Source organism: Pimephales promelas, chromosome 2 (assembly GCF_988280905.1).
Source record: "Pimephales promelas chromosome 2, fPimPro1.hap1.1, whole genome shotgun sequence".
Classification (NCBI taxonomy): domain Eukaryota; kingdom Metazoa; phylum Chordata; class Actinopteri; order Cypriniformes; family Leuciscidae; genus Pimephales; species Pimephales promelas.
In genome coordinates, this window is record NC_142770.1 from 34,215,924 (window position 1) to 34,240,154 (window position 24,231).

The 24,231-nt window shown below is 40.4% G+C and overlaps 3 protein-coding genes across 4 annotated transcripts in view; 2 read left to right on the plus strand and 1 right to left on the minus strand.

Annotated features, from left to right (window-relative positions):
* LOC120464435 (protein NLRC3) overlaps positions 1-24,231 on the plus strand; it is a 263,102-nt gene that overhangs the window by 142,434 nt on the left and 96,437 nt on the right. The gene's annotated exons all lie outside the window — the stretch shown is intronic.
* Positions 86-17,356, plus strand: LOC148997245 (protein NLRC3-like; the record flags this gene model as incomplete). Its single annotated transcript, XM_089132923.1, has 3 exons — positions 86-1,824; positions 8,959-9,030; positions 17,179-17,356. Coding segments are annotated over 3 exons (1,989 nt in total), but the record flags the coding sequence as incomplete, so codon positions are not given.
* The window catches only part of LOC120475522 (ribonuclease inhibitor-like), a 457,326-nt gene continuing 453,791 nt past the window's right edge, over positions 20,697-24,231 (minus strand). The window contains exons 2-3 of one of the 2 annotated variants that reach the window (XM_089122259.1): positions 21,322-21,375; positions 20,697-21,082 (exon numbers count right to left, since the gene is read on the minus strand). In XM_089122259.1, coding sequence (XP_088978385.1) covers positions 21,034-21,082; positions 21,322-21,375 — 103 coding nt within the window. In that variant the 3' untranslated portion in view covers positions 20,697-21,033. Of the gene's footprint in view, positions 21,083-21,258; positions 21,376-24,231 lie in introns of both variants that reach the window. The other variant, XM_089122258.1, reaches the window with a different exon arrangement.

The following is a 24,231-nucleotide window of genomic DNA, read 5'->3' on the forward strand; positions in this document are numbered from 1 at the left end:
ATGTGTCCCATAATACAGATAATCATCAATTTTGTAATTTATGGTTATTTACTTCTCTGACTTGTGTAATAATGTGTTATTGTAATCTTCCAGCCATGACTCTAAAGCTGCTGAAGTCCTCAACACACTGAGATCAAATCTGAGACAGAAGTTTGAGTGTGTGTGTGAGGGAATATCAAAGCAGGGAAAGCCAACACTCCTGAATGAGATCTACACAGAGCTCTACATCACAGAGAGTGGACGTGGAGAGATCAATAATGAGCATGAGGTGAGACAGATTGAGACACAGTCCAGGAGAGCAGAAACAGAGGACACACCGATCAAATGCAGTGACATCTTTAGACCTTTACCTGGACAAGACAAACCCATCAGAACTGTGCTGACAAAGGGAGTCGCTGGCATTGGAAAAACAGTCTCTGTGCAGAAGCTCATCCTGGACTGGGCTGAAGGGAAAGAGAATCAGGACGTCCAGCTCATATTTCCACTGGCTTTCAGAGAGCTCAACTTGATGAAGGACAAAACACTCAGTCTTTCAGATCTTCTTCATCGCTTCTTCCCTGAAAGCAGAGAAATGGCCATATCCAGTGATGAGTATAAAGTGCTGTTCATCTTTGATGGTCTGGATGAGTGTCGTCTGTCTCTGGATTTTCAGAGCGATGTGAGGTTGTGTGATGTGACTGAATCCGCCTCAGTGGACGAGTTGCTGACGAACCTCATTGTGGGGAATCTGCTTCCCTCGTCTCTCATCTGGATCACCTCCAGACCAGCAGCAGCGGATCTCGTCCCCTCTGAGTGTGTCCATCGAGTGACAGAGGTACGAGGCTTCAGTGACACACAGAAGCAGGAATACTTCAGAAAGAGGATCAGTGATCAGAGTCTGGCCCACAGGATCATCTCACACCTAAAGTCCTCAAGGAGCCTCTTTATTATGTGCCACATCCCAGTGTTCTGCTGGATCTCAGCCACTGTTCTAGAGGAGATGTGCAGTGAAGCAGAGAGACGAGAGATTCCCAAGACTCTCACTCAAATGTACACACACTTCCTGCTCATTCAGACCAACATCAAACATGAGAAGGACTATGAGAAGAAAGTGAAAGATGAAGACATGATCGTCAAACTGGGGGAACTGGCGTATCGGCAGCTTGTGAAAGGCAACCTGATCTTCTATGAGGAAGACCTGAGCGAGTGTGGCATTGATGTGGCAGAAGCATCAGTTTACTCAGGATTGTGCACTCAGATCTTCAGAGAGGAGTTGGGCTTGTGTCTGGGGAAAGTCTTCTGCTTTGTTCATCTGAGCATTCAGGAACATCTAGCAGCTCTATATGTGCATCTCTCCTTTATCAACAATAACATCAATGTGTTTGACCAGATTACCAAACCAACTAATGGAGGCAAAGTGTCCCTATCTGATCTCCATCAGAGAGCTGTGGATGAGGCTTTACACAGTAGAAATGGGCATCTGGACCTTTTCCTTCGTTTCCTTCTGGGTCTGTCAGTGGAGTCTAATCAGAGTCTCTTACAAGAACTAAAGACACAGACAGCAAACAGCTCTCACAACAATGAGGAAACAGTTGACTATATTAAAGAGAAGATCAGTGAGAATCCCTCTCCAGAGAAATACATCAATCTGTTTCACTGTCTGAATGAACTGGGTGATCTTTCTCTAGTCAACGAAGCTCAACCTCGTGCGAGCTCATATAGAGGATTACGTGATGTGAAACTCTCCTCGTCTCAGTGGTCAGCTTTAGTGTTTGTGTTGTTGTCCTCAGAGGAGACACTGAAGAGGTTTGACCTGAAGAGCTTAATTGGAGACAGAACTGATCGGTAAGTAACACTGAGTGCAATCATTACGAAGAAAACATTATGAAGAAAGAGAAACTCAGAGATCAGAGGTGTTTAAATCACGGGCTCAGACTGATTTCTGGGATATTGTCCATAATTTGCGGGTGTTTCTCAAACCGTGGCTGTGTCCTAGTAAGGCTGCATATCTCGACTGCCACGTCATCAAGCGCCTCTGAAGGCCGTCTCAGTTTGAAGGATCTTTTGAAGACAGACTTCATTTTGTGTCTTTAATTCAGATCATTTTGTGTTAATGTAAGACACTGGGAGACACAGGCGGCTGTCATTCACTGGATTGCAGTAATAAAACAGCAAGTTAATAGAAATATTTTTCCAAAATGAAGTTTTAATAGTAACAGCAAGTGGACGTCCGCGGATCCTCCTGATGATGATGATAATGACGTCACGCGGACGGTGTTACGACCCCAGTCTGGGTCATATTATGTCGTTTTGGTTGTTCTTTTCATTTGATTTGTAGGTCGGAGTTGGAGTGAGTGACGTCATGATGGACTGATGGTGTTCACCTGTGTTAAGAGCTGATGCCGGCAAATAAAAGCGCTCCCTTCAGTCGTGACGGGCGCGCTCTCCCCTCGTGCCATTATTTTGTTGCTTTTGTTATTGTCTTGTTCTTATTTTTACTTTAATAAATGTTATTCCTTTTTCATTAAATCTTACGTGTCATTCCCTTCTTTGTCGCGGCTTGTGAGCCGGCCGTGACAAATGGGGGCTCGTCCGCTTGTTTGTAAAACCTTTGAAATTTCCTGTTATTTGTCGACCTGATTTGGAAAGCGTTTTTGTTGCGTTCGGTTATTTTGTAATGAACTTGGCACGTTCATTAACTGAACGTAAAAAACCGGAAGAATGTTTGTTTGAACGCTTATGTTTGGGAGGTCGCAATCGTCGTTTGAAGGGAAATGCGCGTTGGATTTATTTGTTTTGAGGACATGTGTTGCTGTATCAGTTAGCTGTTCTGTGCTGTCTCTAAGAGGTAAGTGATTTTACTAATCTTTTTGTGGTGAGAATATTGTTGAAGTTCCCTTGGTTAGGTGTAGCTGCTTGGTCCCTTTTGGAACAAGTGGGTAATGTAATTTTTTTTATTTTTGTGTGGTGACCGTGAGTAGAGCAGTTGTCTCGGGAGCATGTCCGTGGTATGAGATAGTCGCCAGCGTGCTGGTTGCTTTTCTTGTACCAGCGGTAGTTGGTGCTTAAAATACCCCTCGCCAGTAACCACACGAAGATTAGGGGTGAGTTAGTTAGTTGTTTTTTCCTATAGATAGGGAAGGGGAACGTTTTATTCTTACCACGTGAGGTTTGTGAATCACATTATTAATGGTAAAGTAATGTCTACCCTTGTAGAAGATTTTATTAATTCTCCCTCTGTAGCATTACTTGAGTCGTTTTCAAAAGATCAGTTGTTTAGCATTGCGGATCATTATGAAATCGAGCTTGTAGATAAAAGATTAAAAGAGAGTACAATTAGAGAAACAGTTAAAACAAAATTGATAGAACAAGCTATATTGATTGAAATGGCTGATACAGCTACTAGTCAAACTAAACCACCCGTTGGCTCGTTAACTTTTGAACAACAGGAAAGGTTATTGCTGTTACAGCTTGAAATGGAGCGTGAGAGGAATAAAACTAAACAGACAGATTTACAGCTGCAGAAATACCGTTTGGATATTATGAGAGAAGACCGAAATGGAGATGGTTCAGAAGATGATTTTCAGGGAGCTTCTAGACTATTTGACGTTGCGGGAAATTTGCGTTTGATGCCTAAGTTTTGTGAGCGAGATCCGGATACATTTTTTACCTTGTTTGAACGAATTGCGGACGCGAGAGGTTGGCCCAGTAAGGAACGTACACTGCTCTTACAGTGCGTGTTTACTGGTAGGGCTCAGGAAGTGTATTCCTCTCTTCCAGTCTCAGACTGTAACGATTATGACCTCGTTAAAGCAGCAGTTTTGAAATCGTACGAGTTAGTACCAGAAGCGTACAGACAAAAATTTAGAACATTGTCCAGAGGTGTTAATGTTGCTCATGTTGAGTTTGCTAGAGAGCTCAGTGCTGCATTTAATCGCTGGTGTATGGCATCTGAGGTAACCACATTTGAGGAGTTGACTGACTTAATCGTGCTAGAACAGTTTAAGAATTCTGTACCTGCTCGAATTGCGACTTATATAAATGAGCAGAAAGCAGACACAGCTGCTAAAGCTGCTGAATTAGCTGATGATTATGTGTTAACACACAAGAGTTTTGAGTTTCAGAGAAGGGATGAATTTTTTGAAGATAAAGGAGATCGTATGTCTAGAAATTCATCTCTTATCTGTAATTACTGCCATGGTAAAGGCCACTGGAAAAGTGAGTGTCCTGTGCTTAAAGCCAAGAGTAAAGGGGGAAAATTTCCTCGCGTTAAACCAGCTGCTCTTGTGGCACCAGTCTTGAGTCCTGTTGAATCAGTGTGTGAAGGATTTCACAAACGAGCTAACCTTTTAGAAGATGGTGATTATGCGCCTTTTATCACCTATGGACATGTGTCGATGGTTGGTACAGAGAAAAAAATTCCAGTAACAATATTGAGAGATACGGGAGCTTCAGAATCTTTTATATTGAAGGATGTGTTGCCATTTTCATTTTCGAGTGACACTGGTACTAGTATTCTTGTCCGTGGAATTGGGTTGGATGTGGTGTCTGTTCCTTTACACAGAGTAATGTTGTCATCTGAGCTTGTGAGTGGTGAAGTGGTGATTGGAGTACGTCCGTCACTGCCTGTGGATGGGGTGGATATAATCATGGGAAATAATTTGGCAGGGGGAAGGGTATGGCCTGATGCATTTTCACCTCCTGTGGTTTTATCTGTTCCTCTTCCAGGTCCTGACGAGAGTCACAAGAATTATCCGGAAGTGTTTACTGCATGTGCAGTAACTCGTTCCATGACCTCTGCACAGCCAAGGGTAACTCTTGATTCTGCTGTAGTAAAACCATTCTCCTTGCCTGATGACTTTTCTGTTTCTCCTTCTGAGTTGCTCCAGGAACAGCAACTTGATTCTTCTCTCCATCAACTGTTTGAGAATGTGATGTCTTCTGATGACATTAGAAATGTTGCTCATGGGTATTTTTTGAAGGATGGCATATTGGTGAGAAAATGGATTCCTCATGGTAGAGATTTTGCTGGAGATCCTGTCATGCAGGTGGTAGTTCCAGAGAAGTATCGTTCACTGGTTTTACAGATCTCCCATGATAAACTTGCGGGTCACTTAGGGGTAAAAAAGACCTATCACAGAATCCTTCAAAATTTCTTTTGGCCAAAATTGAAGAAGGATGTGTCCCAGTATATAAAGACATGTCATACTTGTCAATTAACAGGTAAACCAAATCAGAAGATCAAACCTGCTCCATTGTATCCTATTCCTGCGGTCAGTCCGCCGTTTGAGCACCTAATTATTGATTGGTAGGCCCACTACCTAGATCAAAGTCGGGTTGCATTTATTTGCTCACGGTGATGTGTGCCTCTACGCGCTACCCTGCAGCATATCCTCTTCGTACAATAACTGCTAAGTCAGTGGTCAAGGCTTTGACTCAGTTCATTTCCATTTTTGGCATACCGAAGATTGTACAAAGTGATCAAGGTTCTAACTTCACTTCTCACTTGTTTTCTCAGATCTTGAAAATGCTGCACATTAAGCACAATAAGGCTAGTGCTTATCATGCTCAAAGCCAGGGGGCTTTGGAGCGGTTCCATCAAACGCTGAAGTCTTTATTGCGTTCACATTGTACAGAGATGGAAGGTGATTGGGAACAAGGATTGCCGTGGTTGATGTTATCAGCTCGTGAGGTATGTCAGGAGAGTACTGGGTTTAGTCCCAATGATTTGGTGTTTGGGCACACAGTTCGGGGTCCGCTGGCTGTACTCAGAGACCAGTGGGTTGAAAGTGCACCACCAAAAAACTTGATAAGTTATGTGAATGACTTTAAGCGTAGATTATATGAAGCAGGTAAGGTGGCAAAGGAACAATTGCAGTGTTCGCAAAAGCGTATGAAGACTATTTTTGATCGACGAACTGAGGAACGGAAGTTCATGCCTGGCGATCAGGTTTTGGCGCTTTTGCCTGTTGAGGGCTCTCCTTTTCAAGCTCAGTTTACAGGTCCCTATGTGGTAGAAAAACAAGTTACTGACTTAAACTATCTGATTGCCACTCCAGAGAGACGAAAGTCCACCCAGTTGTGCCATGTTAATTTGTTGAAGCCCTATTATTCACGTTCTCACAAGATGTTGGTCGATGAGGTGAAACCTGCATTAGTAGTTGAGAGAATTTCACTTGTGGGGGAGGAAATGGATGAGGGAGTTTCTTTTCCAGATGATACCGTGCTATTGGGACGTTTAAAAAATTCAGATACTCTTAAAAATGTGTGTAAAGTGCTGGCCCATTTGCCTGAGGATAAGTCTAGTGATTTGATTGATCTTATTAATCATCATGTTTCCTTATTTGGTGATGTACCTTCGCGCACACATTGGTTGGAGCACGATATTGATGTTGGGGATTCGAAACCTATTCGCCAGAATTTTTATCGGGTGTCTCCAAATAAACTCTTGCATTTTAATGCTGAAGTTAAATATATGCTGGATCATGATATTGCACGACCTTCATTCTCTAGTTGGGCATCTCCCTGCTTGCTTGTCAATAAACCTGATGGTACTTATCGGTTTTGCACCGACTACCGAAAAATAAATAGAGTAACAAAACCAGACTCCTTTCCACTGCCTCGTATTGAGGATTGTGTTGACCGGGTTGGCTCGGCGAAATTTGTAAGCAAGTTCGACCTGCTTAAAGGCTATTGGCAAGTTCCACTGACCAAAAGAGCTCAAGAGATTTCCACTTTTATTACATCAGAGGGGTTATTCTCTTATAATGTTTTGAGTTTTGGCCTTAGAAATGCGCCTGCAACCTTTCAGCGGTTGATGAATCGGGTTGTGTCTGGGTTAGAGGGAGTGGCCGTCTATCTGGACGATGTAATAGTTTTCAGTGATTCATGGGAGCAGCACTTGAAGCATATCATAGCCCTGTTCTCTCGTTTTGAAGAGGCTGGCCTGACCGTCAATCTGGCGAAGTGCGAGTTTGCCAAGGGGACGGTGACTTACTTGGGTAAGGTAGTTGGACAGGGATGTGTGCGACCAGTTCGGGCCAAGGTTGAGGCCATTGATCGTTTTCCTTCTCCTACTACTAAGAAGGAGTTGATGCGGTTTTTGGGGTTAGTAGGCTACTATCGGGGATTTTGCAGGAATTTTTCTACCGTGGTAGCCCCCCTCACTGATTTGTTGAAAGCTAAAGTACCTTTTGTTTGGACATCTACCTGTCAGGAAGCTTTTGAGGCAGCTAAATCACTTCTTACGTCTTCTCCTGTGTTGGCAGCACCTCGTTTTGATCGTTCTTTTCAGGTATGTGTGGATGCTAGCAATGTGGGTGCTGGAGCAGTGTTGTTGCAGGCTGGAGAGGAAGGAATTTATTGTCCAGTTAGCTACTTTTCAAAAAAGTTTAATTCTTATCAGTTGAATTATTCGGTCGTTGAAAAGGAAGCACTAGCTTTAATTTGGGCTTTGAAACACTTTGAAGTGTATGTGGGATCCGTGTCAGACCCATTGGTTGTGTATACGGACCACAATCCACTTGTCTATTTACATTCTTTGCGGTGCCCAAATCAACGGCTGACTCGTTGGTGCCTTTTCTTGCAGTCATATGCGCTGGACATCCGACACATCAGGGGTACTGACAATGTGGTAGCTGACGCATTGTCCAGAGCTCCTTGTTCCTTTTAACTGTTTGACTAACTATGTTTTGCTCTACTTGTCTGTCTTAAATTGCTTCCACAGGGCCCGTGGTTGCTGAGGATATTGGAGAGTAATACAGAGTGGTGGGTCTTTCCAGTTTTGGGAAGTATCGGGTGACTGTGTTCATAAATGTCCACTTTTTTTATGGGTGGGGGTGTTACGACCCCAGTCTGGGTCATATTATGTCGTTTTGGTTGTTCTTTTCATTTGATTTGTAGGTCGGAGTTGGAGTGAGTGACGTCATGATGGACTGATGGTGTTCACCTGTGTTAAGAGCTGATGCCGGCAAATAAAAGCGCTCCCTTCAGTCGTGACGGGCGCGCTCTCCCCTCGTGCCATTATTTTGTTGCTTTTGTTATTGTCTTGTTCTTATTTTTACTTTAATAAATGTTATTCCTTTTTCATTAAATCTTACGTGTCATTCCCTTCTTTGTCGCGGCTTGTGAGCCGGCCGTGACAGACGGCCAAAGTAAACTTGATAAAACAGTGAATGTCCTTGATGGCGTTCAGTTCTACTGTCCGCTGGAAGAGTACTACACACACACACACACACAGACACTCACACACACACACACACACACACACACACACATAGACATACACAAAGAAGAAACACAGGGACAAAACGATGAGACAGTGCAGTGTAAGTGTATGAAATGACCAGGAAATGGATCTGGAAGGGAGAGAGGAGTAACGGGTGAATGTCCATGTGCGATCAGCATCTCGTGTGTGTGTGTGTGTGTGTGTGTGTGTGTGAACAAGACGAAGATGAATGAGGTGTGCGATCAGCATCTCGTGTGCACGCGCTCCTATGATAGTGGCGGTGAGGGAGGAACGAGACGTGGATGAATGAGGTGTGTGTGTGTGTGTGTGTGTGCGAGTGTGTGTGTGTGTGCGCGTGTGTGTGTGTGTGTTTGAGTGCGCGCCAGTGCTGCTTCCCCAGCTAATGTGACTTTATCATTATTACTTCTCATTTCAAAAACAACTTGTTTAACACAAAATACTTCTTGATTCATGAAAATATACACATTTGACAGGACAAAATCTGATATGTCGAATAGTGTTGTAGTGTAAATGTAGACTAATAGACCTTGACAAACGACATTGACAAGAAAAAGACTAAATAAATCTGTGTTGCTGAATACGAGACTTCTACAGTTATAGATACTAAACAACTTTAACACACGTCCTTTATAAAGCTGTGTTTCATTAAAAAAGGTATAATGTATTATTTACTTATGATATGAATTATTATTGTTAGCGTTATTAATTGTTTATTTTTTATTTTCTATTAGTGTCCGACAAAACACAGGAGATGAAGTTCTTCAGAAGCTGATGCCTGTGGTTACAGCAACTAGACACGCTCTGTAAGTAACACTGAGAACAAGCATCACTGCTAAAACATTACAACAGTTCTTACTTAAACATTATAAATTATATATTATATACAATTATAGAACTGTAAAAGCAGGCTGTTTAGTTCACATGGATAAGATTTGGGAAAATAAAATAAATCCTGTTTTCGATGACTGGAATTTTTTTAATGATATTTGTTTATATCATTAAAAAACAATTATTATATATTTCTAATAAAGGGACTGATGCGATTATCTTTAAGTTTATTCAGCTCCGTATGGAGAGGGATAAGGCTTTCACAGGCGTGAGTTCCTGTTTCCGGCGTGACGATCGAGTCTGTCCCAAAAATACCTCTCAATGCACCCTCGCGGACTCGCGCTAAGGGCCCTATAGGTCTGCACTGCATGACGTCACCGAAGTGTGGACTCTGAGGAAGTCCACAAGTTCGGAGTGTGCCATTTCGGACAGGGCCAGAGAGTAACCCTGACGGCACTCGTGAGAAAATGAAAATTACCTACATAATGAAAATTAGCTACATAATTAAATTCACAATTATGACTACATTTAAACATTATTCAAATACATAGACTACTGAGTTACTCAGGGGCGCAACTACCCAGTGTCAGAAGTGGACCTCTGTTTCTCTAGGGAGGTTGGGGGGCATGCTCCCCTGTAAGAAACTTTTGTGTTCTTTAAAGGTTAAATTCAGCAGTCTGGTGCAGCTTTGAGAGTTCAAAATTAAAAGCTCCAACCCATATTCAGGGTGCAAATTAAACAAAGAAAAATTCAAACCTTAGTGTCTGTCTACATTACACTACTAGGGCTGGGACAATGCATCTATCTCCAGATTCGATACTTTGGTGCTGATACGTTGCGATTCTACAATATTGCAATTCGATATTGAAATGTATTGTGATTTTGTTTTTAACACTAGACTATGGGGAAAAGTTCAATCATACACTTATACAGACTGTACATGATGTGTAAGATGAGTCATATTTACAAAAACAATTCATCACATCTTTCTGAGTTTTATTTCAGGAGCATCATACAGTTCTACATTCTCTTGAATAAATAATTCAATAACAAATACATTTTTAAGTCACTTGTCGACACAGAGTGGAGAAACAATGTAATTGATAAATGTGTTGTTTTAAGGGCCAAGTTTCTATTAAAAGCTCTATTTACTCTATTGTGATCGCTACCGTAGACATCAGTGTTTATATTTGAGCTTTAAACTTTTACGCAAAGCGCGTGAATCAACTTTTGATGCGCTCGACCCAAGTTTGAATCCGCCTTTTGCCGAAGTCTCTTCTCCCTTTTCCCAACACATATGAGAAGATGTAAAATGTATAACCGAACATAAAGGTCTTTAGCGTTATGTTTTGCCAATGAACTAATATCGAAACCATGATATGGCTTTTTGCCGTTATAAAACAGCACAAGACTTTAAGAATAGGCATCAGTGCTGGGTGAATTAAAGAAAAGTGTGCACTTTGCTGATGCGATCATCATGGTCATCTGGTGTTTTCTCCTAAATACAAGTTCAAGAGTTTATTTCTTGCAAGTGAAGAAATAAGGACAAAAGTATTTTAATTTGCCTATATTAGTGTAATTTAGACTAAAATATACTTTAAAATATTCATTTTCCTTCATATAGTACATTTATAGGCTATATGGATTTTACGTCATAGTAATAATTATATAAATCATTATTACATTATTATAATAATTGTTTGGCATCCTAAAACACCATTGATCATGTAATATAGGGCCTACAAGACATTGTGCCCAGGGGCCTCTGAACTCTTAATCCGGCCCTGTTTAAAAGATCTTTTGTGAAGCTGTTTAATAAACTCCCTCTGGGTCAGCAGCAGCGGCAACACAGATAGATAATGAAAAGTTAATCCTCTGTTGGAGCAAGAGTCGCGAACTTCTGTCAACCTCGTCTGTAAGCAACGACAAAAATAAGTAAGGGTTGATGCCCAAAGAGGTGTCCATTGTCAGGTTTTAATGGACGACGGCGAGGCGTGAACCGGCTGACGCGCAGCGGAGGACTGTTGCCTCCCAGTCCGCCGAAGTCCATTAAAACCTGACAATGGACACCTCCGAGGGCATTAACCCGCTTCTACCATGGTCACTTGCCAAATAAAACATGAAACATTAGTTTCTATTTTAATTAGGCTAAATCTAGTTTTTACAAATAATAACTTGCCTGACGGTTTATCAACCGGAGATATTTATAGTCCGCTCAGCTTGTAGAACCCTTCTGTTACGAACTGCTCCGAGACTGGGAGATGTAGATCCAAATGCAGCTTTATTTAAGATTAGTCGTACAGGCAGGGTCGAGAATTAGCAGACAGGACAATGGAGAATACACAGTGGGAATCCGGGAAACAGGCAGAGGTCAGGGCAGGCAGCAGTAATCAAAATCCAAGAACAATCCAACGTCAAAAACCAGAAGACAAACACGGAAAACGCTCAGAAATGCAGTGTAACACTTAAACAAGACTTCGCCAACACTGAACGTGAACACAAGGTATATATAGACACACTAACAGGATGAGACACAGGTGAATGCAATCAGTGAATGAGGTACAGGTGAATGTGATCAGCGATGATGAGTCCGGGCAGTGAGTTCTGGGAAATATAGTTTGTGTGAAACATAGTCTTATCTGGAGTGCCCTCTGGTGGCTCAAGAGGGCACTCCAGCTGGTAACCGTTACATAGCCCCCCCTTTAAGGAGCGGATTCCAGACGCTCCTCAAAATGTCCAGGAGGGAGGTGGAACGGAGGCGGACCTGGGGCGGGATGGAGGGCCAGGCCCGTGGAGCGGAAGAGGACCTGGAGACTGCGGCGGAGCTGGCTGTGGAGGCGACCAGGTCAGAGCAGGCTGTGCAGGCGGCCAGGGCGGAGCAGGTTGTAAGGGAGGCCAAGGCGGCGGAGACCCCTCGGGCGGCCACGCTGGCGAAGACCCCTCGGGAGGCCACGGCGGCAAGGACCCCTCGAGCAGGCACAGAGACGAAGACCCCTCGGGCGGCCACAGCGGCGAAGACCCCTCGGGCAGCCACGGTGGCAAAGACCCCTCGGGCGGCCACGGCGGTGATGCCCTCTCAGGACCAGGCACCGGCTCAGGAACAGACACTACAACAGAAATGGTCACAAGGACAGACACAGACACAGAAACAAACACTGGATCGGGAGCAGACACTGGATCGGCCATCTTGTCCGGAGACACTGGATCGGCCATCTTGTCCGGAGACACTGGATCGGCCATCTTGTCCGGAGACACTGGATCGGCCATCTTGTCCGGAGACACTGGATCGGCCATCTTGTCCGGAGACACTGGATCGGCCATCTTGTCCGGAGACACTAGCTTGGAGGCGGCCATCTTGTCCGGAGACACTAGCTTGGAGGAGGCCATCTTGTCCGGAGACACTGGCTCGGAGGAGGCCATCTTGTCCGGAGACACTGGCTCGGAGGCAGCCATCTTGTCCGGAGACACTGGCTCGGAGGCAGCCATCTTGTCCGGAGACACTGGCTCGGAGGCAGCCATCTTGTCCGGAGACACTGGCTCGGAGGCGGCCATCTTGTCCGGAGACACTGGCTCGGAGGCGGCCATCTTGTCCGGAGACACTGGCCGTTTCTCAATATGCGTACTTGTCTGTACTTGTGTTCTTGTGGACTTGTGAAACGTCATCAGTCGCTGCCGAAGTACTGTTCCAATTCAAAGTTCGCATCTAACCAAGTCCACTTCAAATCCCCGGATGTGTTCTTGATCCGCCCCGTTTACCGAGGATGCATCGAGAGGTGACTTGTGTGGACTTGAGATAGCCAGGTAACCCAGAATGCACCTCGCACCAACCAGCAAGCGTCAATGGGAGAGGAGAAAATCCGCGAAATATCAAAATACTACTGTTCTTGAGTCATGAAATGTCATTTTAAGAGTGTTTCAGGCGAGAATGTGGTTGTTTAAATCTCAAATCTGTACTTTATTTATAAAGATAGCGCCTATATTGTAAAATGCATCTGACGTTTTCGGAGTTCTGACATCCAAGCCTTCAGCGGACACTCAGCGATATCAACCCCGACTGGAACAGCTTATCCTCGGCTAGTGCTTCTGACGTTTGCCGCCGGCTCTGATCTCTCTAGTCTGGTGGATAAACCTTGACGTATAACTCGTCTTGTGTATAAGTCTATCTTTGGTCTCATTAAACTATAATTTGTTCCATGGCGCAAAAAAAAAAAAAAATAGTTTTTAAGGTTTCATGGCTATTTTTTTTATATTGTCTTCACTATATGAACAATAAAATAAAATGACATAACCCTGTCTCTGTTTGATAAATGTCAATAAAAATCCAATGTTTCATATTTTTAAAATGAAAACAAAAAGATCATGTTCATTTTGTTATAATATGCAGTGAAGAGAATCGCGTTGACTGAACCACATGGCCATTAGGCCATTATAGGCTATGTTGTTTTTTGTTAATCAAGAGTCAGAGGGGTGTTTTATAACATATTTCGTCTTATTGTTGACGAAAAGATGCAGAGTTGTAGCAAATTTCGTTTTATTGTTGCCTAAAATATAGAGTAGAGCGTGCTGAGTGACGCGATCAAGTACGCTCTGTTCCATTTGCAGAAGAACCGGACTTGCGTCCTCACATCCTCGGGAGTTCGTTCTCCGGAGTCGAACTTGCAAGTCTGAACTACCAAGGACGCAAGTCCGAAGTCTGCGTACTTGGTATTGAGAAACGGCCACTGGCTCGAAGGCGGTGACGTGAACAGAATCTGGATCAGCAGAAGTGATTTGAACAGTCTCTGAATCAGCCATCTTGTCTTTAGACACTGGCTTGGCAGAAGTGACGTGAAGCATCTCTGGCTCGGCAGAAGTGACGTGGAGCGTCTCTGGCTCGGCAGAAATGAAGTGGAGCGTCTCTGGCTCGGCAGAAGTGACGTGAAGCGTCTCTGGCTCGGCAGAAGTGACGTGAAGCGTCTCTGGTTCGGCAGAAGTGACGTGAAGCATCTCTGGCTCGGCAGAAGTGACGTGGAGCGTCTCTGGCTCGGCAGAAATGAAGTGGAGCGTCTCTGGCTCGGCAGAAGTGACGTGGAGCGTCTCTGGCTCGGCAGAAGTGACGTGGAGCGTCTCTGTCTCGGCAGGGCTGACATGGAACTCTGGCTGGGCTGTCTCGGCAGGACGAGACTCTGGCTGGGCTGTCTCGGCAGGACGAGACTCTGGCTGGGCTGTCTCGGCGGGACGAGACTCTGGCTGGGCTGTCTCGGCGGGACGAGACTCTGGCTGGGCTGTCTCGGCGGGACGAGACTCTGGCTGGGCTGTCTCGGCGGGACGAGACTCTGGCTGGGCTGTCTCGGCGGGACGAGACTCTGGCTGGGCTGTCTCGGCGGGACGAGACTCTGGCTGGGCTGTCTCGGCGGGACGAGACTCTGGCTGGGCTGTCTCGGCGGGACGAGACTCTGGCTGGGCTGTCTCGGCAGGATGAGACTCTGGCTGGGCTGTCTCGGCGGGACGAGACTCTGGCTGGGCTGTCTCGGCGGAACGAGACTCTGGCAGGGCTGTCTCGGCGGGACGAGACTCTGGCTGGAAGGTGAGCGCAGGCTCGGCAGGGCTGACGGTGAGCGCGGGCTCGGCAGGGCTGACGGTGAGCGCGGGCTCGGCAGGGCTGACGGTGAGCGCGGGCTCGGCATGAAGCTCTGGCATAACGTGAAGCTCTGGTTGAGTAGATACCACGGGTTCATGGAGCTCCTTCTCTACAACGCCCACAGTAAACAAGGAACCGCTTAGCAAAAGGGCCTGGTTAATATAGTCCTCTAATGTCCCGTGACGATTGTGTAAGGGCATGAGTGAACTGAGTGGTTCAGAGAGTCCTCCTCGGAAAAAGATCATTAAACACTCTGTGCTCATTGAGGCGAAATGGGCCAGTTCAATGAACTCAGAAGCATAGTCCTCGACGGACCGATTCTCCTGACGGAGACGCAAGATCTGGACGTCTGGGCTTCTTGTTGGCATGGCTGCTGGATCTCGGTGTGGCGAAGTCTTCTGTTACGAACTGCTCCGAGACTGGGAGATGTAGATCCAAATGCAGCTTTATTTAAGATTAGTCGTACAGGCAGGGTCGAGAATTAGCAGACAGGACAATGGAGAATACACAGTGGGAATCCGGGAAACAGGCAGAGGTCAGGGCAGGCAGCAGTAATCAAAATCCAAGAACAATCCAACGTCAAAAACCAGAAAACAAACACGGAAAACGCTCAGAAATGCAGTTTAACACTTAAACAAGACTTCGCCAACACTGAACGTGAACACAAGGTATATATAGACACACTAACAGGATGAGACACAGGTGAATGCAATCAGTGAATGAGGTACAGGTGAATGTGATCAGTGATGATGAGTCCGGGCAGTGAGTTCTGGGAAATATGGTTTGTGTGAAACATAGTCTTATCTGGAGTGCCCTCTGGTGGCTCAAGAGGGCACTCCAGCTGGTAACCGTTACACCTTCAGGTTCAAAATTATTTATTTTTTTCATGAAACACAAAGGTAGGCATAGTTATTTTTTTTTATTACACATAATAATTATATGCCGATTGATACCGGCTCTCAGGCTCCTTATAGGCTTGAAACGCTGTACTCTCCTCCTGCCTTGGTTGTCTGGACAGCTGCGTAAAACTCCCGCAGGGTCTCATTCAGAGCAGCAGCGGTGTCATTTTCAAAGCTGGAGTCCATTTCTTTTTGAACAATAAAGTCTCTGAGTGTATTTACTGCCCATTTCGTATTTTTTTAGTGTTGATCTCATCTTTTTCGTCTTCTATTTGATTAAATTCTCCCGGTGTTAACTCTTTGTGTCATTTCTCCGTTTTATTTAATTTTTTTTTCTTTCTTCGGCAGCATACCAGTCGTCAAAGTTGTCATATTCTCCATAAATGTTAAAATAAATAACAAAGTCGCTCATTGTTGTATTAAGCTATAATATCTAACGTTAGATGTTTGTTTTGATAGAGCATTTGACTGCCTGTTGCTATGGTTACTCACAGCTGTTGTAGGCAGCGCATTTATTTATTAATTTCAAATGGTAAACAGGCAGTTTCACCAGAACTACTTTACTAGGTGTCCTCTATCACTTTATAACGGACACCCTGCAGCCAATCAGAATCGAGTGTTCACCCAGACCATGGTATAAAGTAATTTAATTTGAATCAATATCAATTCTGGAATAAATACAAAAAATATTTTAAAATTGTGAACCAGAAAATTGTGATAGTTATGTGAATCAATTTTTTTTCCCAGTCCTAACACACACGTTCTTTAAAATGTTTACAAATACAGTAAACACACACATACTCACACTTAATCTCACTGTGATGAAGTGAATCTTGGTTCAGTGTGGGTGATGGAAGAAGACAAGGGGTCGGCGAATACTGGAGCTTGTGTGCTTTAATTCAATAACTCAGTCCACGGCGCCTCAGCGCTCTTAACATCAAAAACAAAATCAATCAAACACTGTAGATCAAACTCTTCCCGCTGCATACAGCTTTCTCCATCTCAGACATCAAACTCGTTCACAGCTTCCTCAGACACGGTCACGGACCGATTCGGATTGTTCGTACACAGCTCCGCACACAGCCACTCATGCTCCAGGATCTCTCTCACAGCACTGTCCACCTGGCCCGGTTAAATGCGCTCTCCTCCGCCAATCACTGAAATCACAGACAGGTGTTCATCGTTTGAGCTTGACCCACTTACTTCCCGCTCGGCTCCTCACTCGCTCTCCCGCTGCAGACACCGCTGAACCACGCCCGCCACGCCGCCACACTCACACATACTTAATCACACACACACAGGCACACACTCACACACATTGTTGGGTTTCCATGTTTTATGGGGATTTTCCATAGAAATAATGATTTTTTTAATAGCTATAGTGTGATTATTATAATTCCTTTCTATGTAAAGCTTTTGAATTACTGTTTGAATTTTCCTTGCATTTATTTTGTGATTATTTCCTCTCTATGTAAATCACTTTGAACTGCCATAGTGTATGAAATGTGCTATATAAATAAACTTTCCTTGCCTATGTTATTTATAGTTTAAGTGTTGTGTTTATCTCTGGATATAGGCTTAATGTGTGTCATTGTTCTCTACAGGTTGTATGATTGTGGAGTCACAGATGAAGGTTGTGTTGCTCTGGCTTCAGCTCTGAGATCAAACCCCTCACACCTGAGACATCTGAATCTGTCTGCGAATAAACTAGGAGACTCAGGAGTGAAGCAGCTTTCTGATATACTGGCGAATCCTCAATGTAAACTGGAGACACTGTGGTAAGATCATCTCTACCATAAAGACTCTGAGTGAATAAATGAGGTCACTGAAAATCAGAGAATGTCATTAAGTGCTTTAATACAGCCTTTATTGGACATTAATTACATCAATATTAAGAGTTCTTTAAAATATTAACAAATACATTACACACACACACACACACAATAGGGCTGGGACAATGCGTCTATCTCCAGATTCAATACTTTGGTGCCGATACGCTGCGATTCTACAATATTGTGATTCGATATTGAAATGTATTGTGATTTGTGTTTAACACTAGACTATGGGGAAAAGTTCAATCATACACTTATACAGACTGTAGGGGAGCGCGGGGCACAACCTAACGCGGGGTTAAATGTAACACGGACATTTTACATAGTTCGTCAGGATCAAGCAGGATGTCTTTCTGATCTTTTTCTCTCGCTGCCAGAAGACGGTCTCCCGCGAATTTGCGGAAAGTTTTGATTATATTTCGTTAAGATACTGGACAAAGAGTGTTTTGACACCATGCAAGTACATTTTTTCATCATAGATTTTTTTTCGGTTTCTGTGTTAGGTGTATATGTTTCTGAATCTAACTTTATATTGCCTTAATCACTGTTTTGTTGGATCAAACATAGCACCGTTTTGAAACATGTCAACAATTCCTAGCGACTGTTAGCTAGAGTTAAAATATGTAATACACACAGCGGGGTTGGTTGTAACACAGTGTTACAACTAAGCCGCCAAGTGTACAATGATAATCAAATGACAACAGGGAGACACACAACTTTTCAGGTTTGAGTATACATTTAACTTTGTTGGACGTTCACAAACAATGTTGGAATTTAAAATGTTCAAAATTTTGTGTACTATGAATGATAACTTGATAAAAATGATAAAAATATGGCCTGTTTTTAATGCAATAAACCCTTTAAATTTTTATTTTAAGCTCATTTGTATTATTATGACTGTTATTATTAATAATAATAATAATAATTGTACATGCAGCTGCCACACACAAATCCAATTTAATTGCAATTACAATATTTTATAATTTTATTTATTATTATTTTTCGCAAAACTGTTAAGCCCCTTTCTATGTCTCTATCCATGATATTGATCCATAATAGAAGGATGATTGGAGGAGGGATGGATGTGTGGATATCTGTCTATACAGATGCACAAACAATATCAAACTATTCAAATAAAATTGTACTGAATTATGTGAATAACTAACCCCTCTGTCTGTTACAATTAACCCCACATATGGGGTAAGTTGTAACATTTGCACTTCTGACACTTTCAGTGTGTATGTTGCTTGTGTAAAAAAATATTAATCTAACCTAATTATTTTTTAATTAATTGAGCCAAAATCAAAACGCATTAGGTTGTGTCCTGCTCTCCCTACATGATGTGTAAGATGAGTCATATTTAAAAAAACAATTCATCACATCTTTCTGAGTTTTATTTCAGGAGCATCATACAGTTCTCCATTCTCTTGAATAAATAATTCAATAACAAATACATTTTAAGTCTCTTGCCGTCACCTAGTGGAGAAACAATGTAATCGATAAATGTGTTGTTTTAAGAGCCAAGTTTCTATTGAAAGCTGATTTACTCTATTGTGATCGCTACCGTAGACATCAGTGTTTATATTTGAGCTTTAAACTTTTATCCCAGTACTTCCATGATAATTTGAACTATTGTCTCACAGAAATATTGATATTATTATGAGGTTTAAAAGACCTTTTGTGAAGCTGTTTCATGACAACTCTCTCTGGGTCAGCGGCAGCGCCAACACAGATTTAAAATGTTGCGATATGATTTGGTCAAAGGTTTAATAGACAGAGGAACTGGAAGAAGATCGTGTGTGTGTGTGTTTGAATGGAGATCACAGTATTTTAAAGATGAATCGTGCAGCTCTACTGCAGATCTAACGACCTGTTTCGCAATTTGACCTCAAAGTACTCTGGTACGATTTGTCACTCTAAACTACGCAATAACCTGGTGACGCCTCTGTGCACGCGCAGTCCTCAAATCAAGCAACAGCAAAAGAAGAAGAGTTCGACCAATCATAGCGCTCGGTTCATTCCCCAAATAGCAAGCGGGATGATTGACAGATGCGTAAGGCCTATCATTAAAAAGAGACTGAAAATCAGCAGCAATAAAGAATCCCGCTCGATCCCCTTCCACTCCCGCCGTCTGACTGAGTTCATAAGCGAGGACAGTAACTCTACAGTAGTCACGGTACTTCTGATCGCATGGATTATCTTAAAATACGCTCATTCATGGTCACTCCCCAGGTGAAAAGGAAATGTATTTAAATTGTACTTATTTTGATATACTTAATGTATTTTAAATGTACCGTATTAAATATGTATTAAATGTGCTAAATTGAAACAACTTCAAGTATATTAAGTGTATTTTAATATGTATTTAAGTTCAATTTTAAGGTAATAGTAATATATTTTATTATACTAAAATGTGCTAAAATGGAACCATTTTAAGTACATTTAATGTAATATAATAGCACTTATTTAAAGTGTATTTTAATACACTTTAAATCGACTTTAGAAATACAGCATTAGTATATTTTTAGCTTCACATTAATGCGTTCTAAGTATATTTTAAATATAATTTCAGCTTATTAATAATGTATTAGTAGAACACTGTAGGACCCACTATTAACATATTAAAAATATATTTTTTCCAAAAACCATTTAATATAAAAATAATATATTTTAATGTATTAAAAATACAGTTAAACATTTTAATTCAACAAAACAAATATTTCTACAAAACACACAAACACTCTTTGAAAGATAAACTTTAATGCACTACATCAGTAAAGCATTATGAAAATACATTAACATAAAATGCATTGATTTGCAGAGGTATTAAACAGAACAATAAATAAATAAACTAACTGAAAGGAGTAGTTCACTTTTAAAAAAAAACTTTTGCTGATAATTTACTCCCCCCCATGTCTTCCAAGATGTCCATGTCTTTCTTTCTTCAGTCGAAAAGGAATTAAGGTTTTTGATGAAAACATTCCAGGATTTTTCTCCATATAATGGACTTCACTGGGAACAAAACGGTTCAGGGTCCAATGGCTAACAGTCAATTTGTCGTGAAAGCATGAGAATTGCTCAATTGCGAGAGTCTCGTGCTGAATGCTTGAGAGTTGGCAGCCCTGACAAATTCAATTCATTCATTTCGTTCGTTGAATGAACCTAATGACTCAGAAAAAGATTTGTTAATTTTGATGAACGAGTTTGAATAGGAGAGTTATTAACATACAGAACAGAGCATGGCGACCATTTGAGCTTATAAAACTTAAACTTTTTTTTTTTTTTTTTAAATGACCGATCGTTTCGCTTGATAAAACCCTTATTCATCGTCTGGAATCGTTTAAAGCCCTTTGAACAGTTTGCACAGAAACTGCCTTTTGGACCTTGAACTGTTTGGTTCCCAATGAAGTCCATATGGAGAAAATCCTGAAATGTTTTCATCAAAAACCTTAATTTCTTTTCAACTGAAGAAAGAATGACATGGATATCTTGGCATGGGGGTGGGTAAGTTATCAGCAAAAGTTTTTTTTTTTAAGTGAACTAATCCTTTAAGTCAAACAAAGTGAAATACAATAGCAAAAAGTAAAGTGGCCAAGTCGTGAGTAAAAAGAGAAGTTCGTGACTTGTTCAGTCTGCCATAGACTCTTTTGGGGACATCAGAACCACCGAGGGAAATCTGGAAAGAATAAAAAAAAACAAGCATTAGTATAAACTTGTTCATTTATAATTCCAATAAAAAGCTGTCACTTTGTTACTTAATTCAGAACACTTACTGAAGTATTAATGCACAAAAAGTCAGATATAATTATTATAACAAATAGGATTTTTCTTTATCATAAAGAATTTTCTTACCATGTCTGAGGTTTCAGGAAGACACAGCTCAGATGCCAGATCTTGGGCTTGAGCTGAATGAACCTCGTTTCATGGACTCCAGGGCCTCTTTGAGAGATGATAATATCCCTGGAAGCTCTACAAAAAAAAAATAAAGTTGCATGTTATACAAAGTTAGGCCAGAACAAACACTAGTTTGTGTTCTTCATATATAATTTGTATTTTGTTTAAATGGTAAAACATATTTAATGAACCATTACTGTAACTTCCACGCTATTATTAAAGTAATTATTCATTATTAATAAAGACAGAACATTCTATTGAAAGTTACAAGTTGGTGACAGCTGATAACGACTTGATTAAATGTAAAAAAGCTGAATACCACACATAAAATCATATAAATCAGTCCCTCGAGAAAAACACGATTATGCATAATTCAATGCATAATCAGGCAAAATACATATTCATGTGGGAGACACAATTTTTCAAATACGTGTTAATATATAATAGGTCACTTAGCTACTTAGCTGCTACATGACACACTATTGACTGTTTTTGTTGTTATTCACCAACAAAAAGTTACAAATCAAGAGGATCAACTACTACTTACTCGACTTGACCTCATCTACTCACGGTTAGGTTTAATATAAAAAAATGTCTTTGCAATGTGCAAATTACTTGGTTAGGCTAAATATTAAATATAAAAACTCTCATTTCATTATTTAACATCGTTTTAATTTCTCAGTGCAAGATATTTAATAATTGGTTTTGTGAAAGCTTATAGTTGGTGATTACAACTTAATTTATTTATCGAATTGACATGAAAACTGACAGCCTACTAATAATTAATTAGATTTTACTATGAATTAAATATCACAAATGTGAAAGTTTTATTAGAGCTTAAAATATATTATAATATTTAAAACACAAGAAGTTACTTAGGGACAATCAAGCCTGTCGTGTAATCACCATTAATAACCTTTTTTCTGAAAACACAGTGTGCAATGTTTTTATAGTTGTATGTCACTGTCTAGATCTATAACAATTAAGTTGATAGACGTCAATGGATAGACGTCCTTTAACTCGCTTTAGTGTCAAATCAACAGAAACGCCAGTAATCCACAGAACATCGTCATCAACTTCTGAAAATATTTTCTAAACCCAAAGTGAGAATAAAGCCAATTACACTAATCACTTAAACTAATAAACTTACCACCAAGAAGTAAGATCTTTTCTGGCAGTATCGTATTCTGGCAGTTTTCGCCCAACATGTAAGTTCAAATGGCAGTGTGTGATTGGACAATTGCCGGCAAGCTTGTTTTGAAAAGATTGGCTCTGATTGGTCCAAATGAATGCAACTGGAAATATTAACTAACATCCACAAAAAAGAAACAACTCTGTTAATATAAACCTAACATGCTTTATAACAAGTTTTTTTTATTCATTTTGGCTAAACAAATGTAAGAGTCAAGCTTTAAGAAATTTATTTTGTTTTTCTAGTATGTACACCTGATATTTTATGTTGATGTGTGCAAGTACTGGTATTCACTTGTTTTGTGGAAAAGACTATTTGATTAATTAATGCAGAAGTATAGAAGTGCATTACTTGTTAGTCAAATTTTAGTGCTTTTCATAATTATAACAAATTAATTAAAAAAAGTTAAACCTAAAACACATAATATAAAGTGTGAAATACATATGCATTGAGTTAAGTGTTGGTAGTATTACAAAAAGTGTGGTAGTTTTTGGTATATTTCTTAAAAGCTTAACTGAGCACATATTTATAATTAAAGTGCTACTTCTAGTCTTTGTAGAAATATACAATTAATTTCGATACATGTTTAATTGCCTTCATGTTAGGAAGGGAATTAAAGGGACTTGAATTTTTAAACTTGAAGTGAACACAAAAATACTTTAATTTAGCAACAAGTATGCTTTCTGTAAACACACTAAAACTTCACTAAAACTATGTTTGTTTTTAGCATATTTCTAAAAGTGTAATTAAGTGTATATTTATTATCATTGCGTTTCTAGTAAAACATTTTTAAATACAATTAAAATATGTTTGTATTTAGCATATTTCTTAAAAATGTAATTAAATACCAATGTACTTCTAGTACACTTTTTAGAAACATATTTAAAGCATGATTGTCATTAGCATATTTATTAAAAATATAATTAAGCACACATTTATTACCAATGTACTAATAATATACTTTTTTAGAAATACATTAAAAGTATGCTTTTCTATAGTGTATTTCTTAAAAGTGTATTTAAACATATATTTATTACCAATGTACTTCTAATATACTTTTTAGAAATACATTTAAAGTATAATTATCATTAGCATATTTATTAAAAATATAATAAAGCATACATTTATTACCAATATATTACTAATATACTTTTTATAAATACATTAAAAGTATGCTTTTCTATAGTATATTTCTTAAAAGTGTAATTAAATATATATTTATTACCAATGTACTTCTAGTATACTTTTTAGAAATATACTAAAATGCAATAAAATACATTTTTAGTACACTTTAAATAAGCATGTTGTAAATACAAATGTATTATAAACACACTATTTGTATTTCAAATATATTTTTAATACATTTAATACAACGTCTTTTTCACCTGGGTCAGATAAGAGGAAGAATCATTTAGCCATGCAAATTATAAAACGCTCAAGCAATGCTGAACAATAAATTTAGATAAATTTGAAACCGCTACCCTAAGGCTTAGTGATTATGAAAATGCTGTGATTTGTCCCAGGTGAAAAAGACGCTGTATTAAATGTATTAAAAATATATTTGAAATACAAATAGTGTGTTTATAATACATTTGTATTTACAACATGCTTATTTAAAGTGTACTAAAAATTTATTTTATTGCATTTTAGTATATTTCTAAAAAGTATACTAGAAGTATATTGGTAATAAATTTATATTTAATTACACTTTTAAGAAATGTACTATAGAAAAGCATACT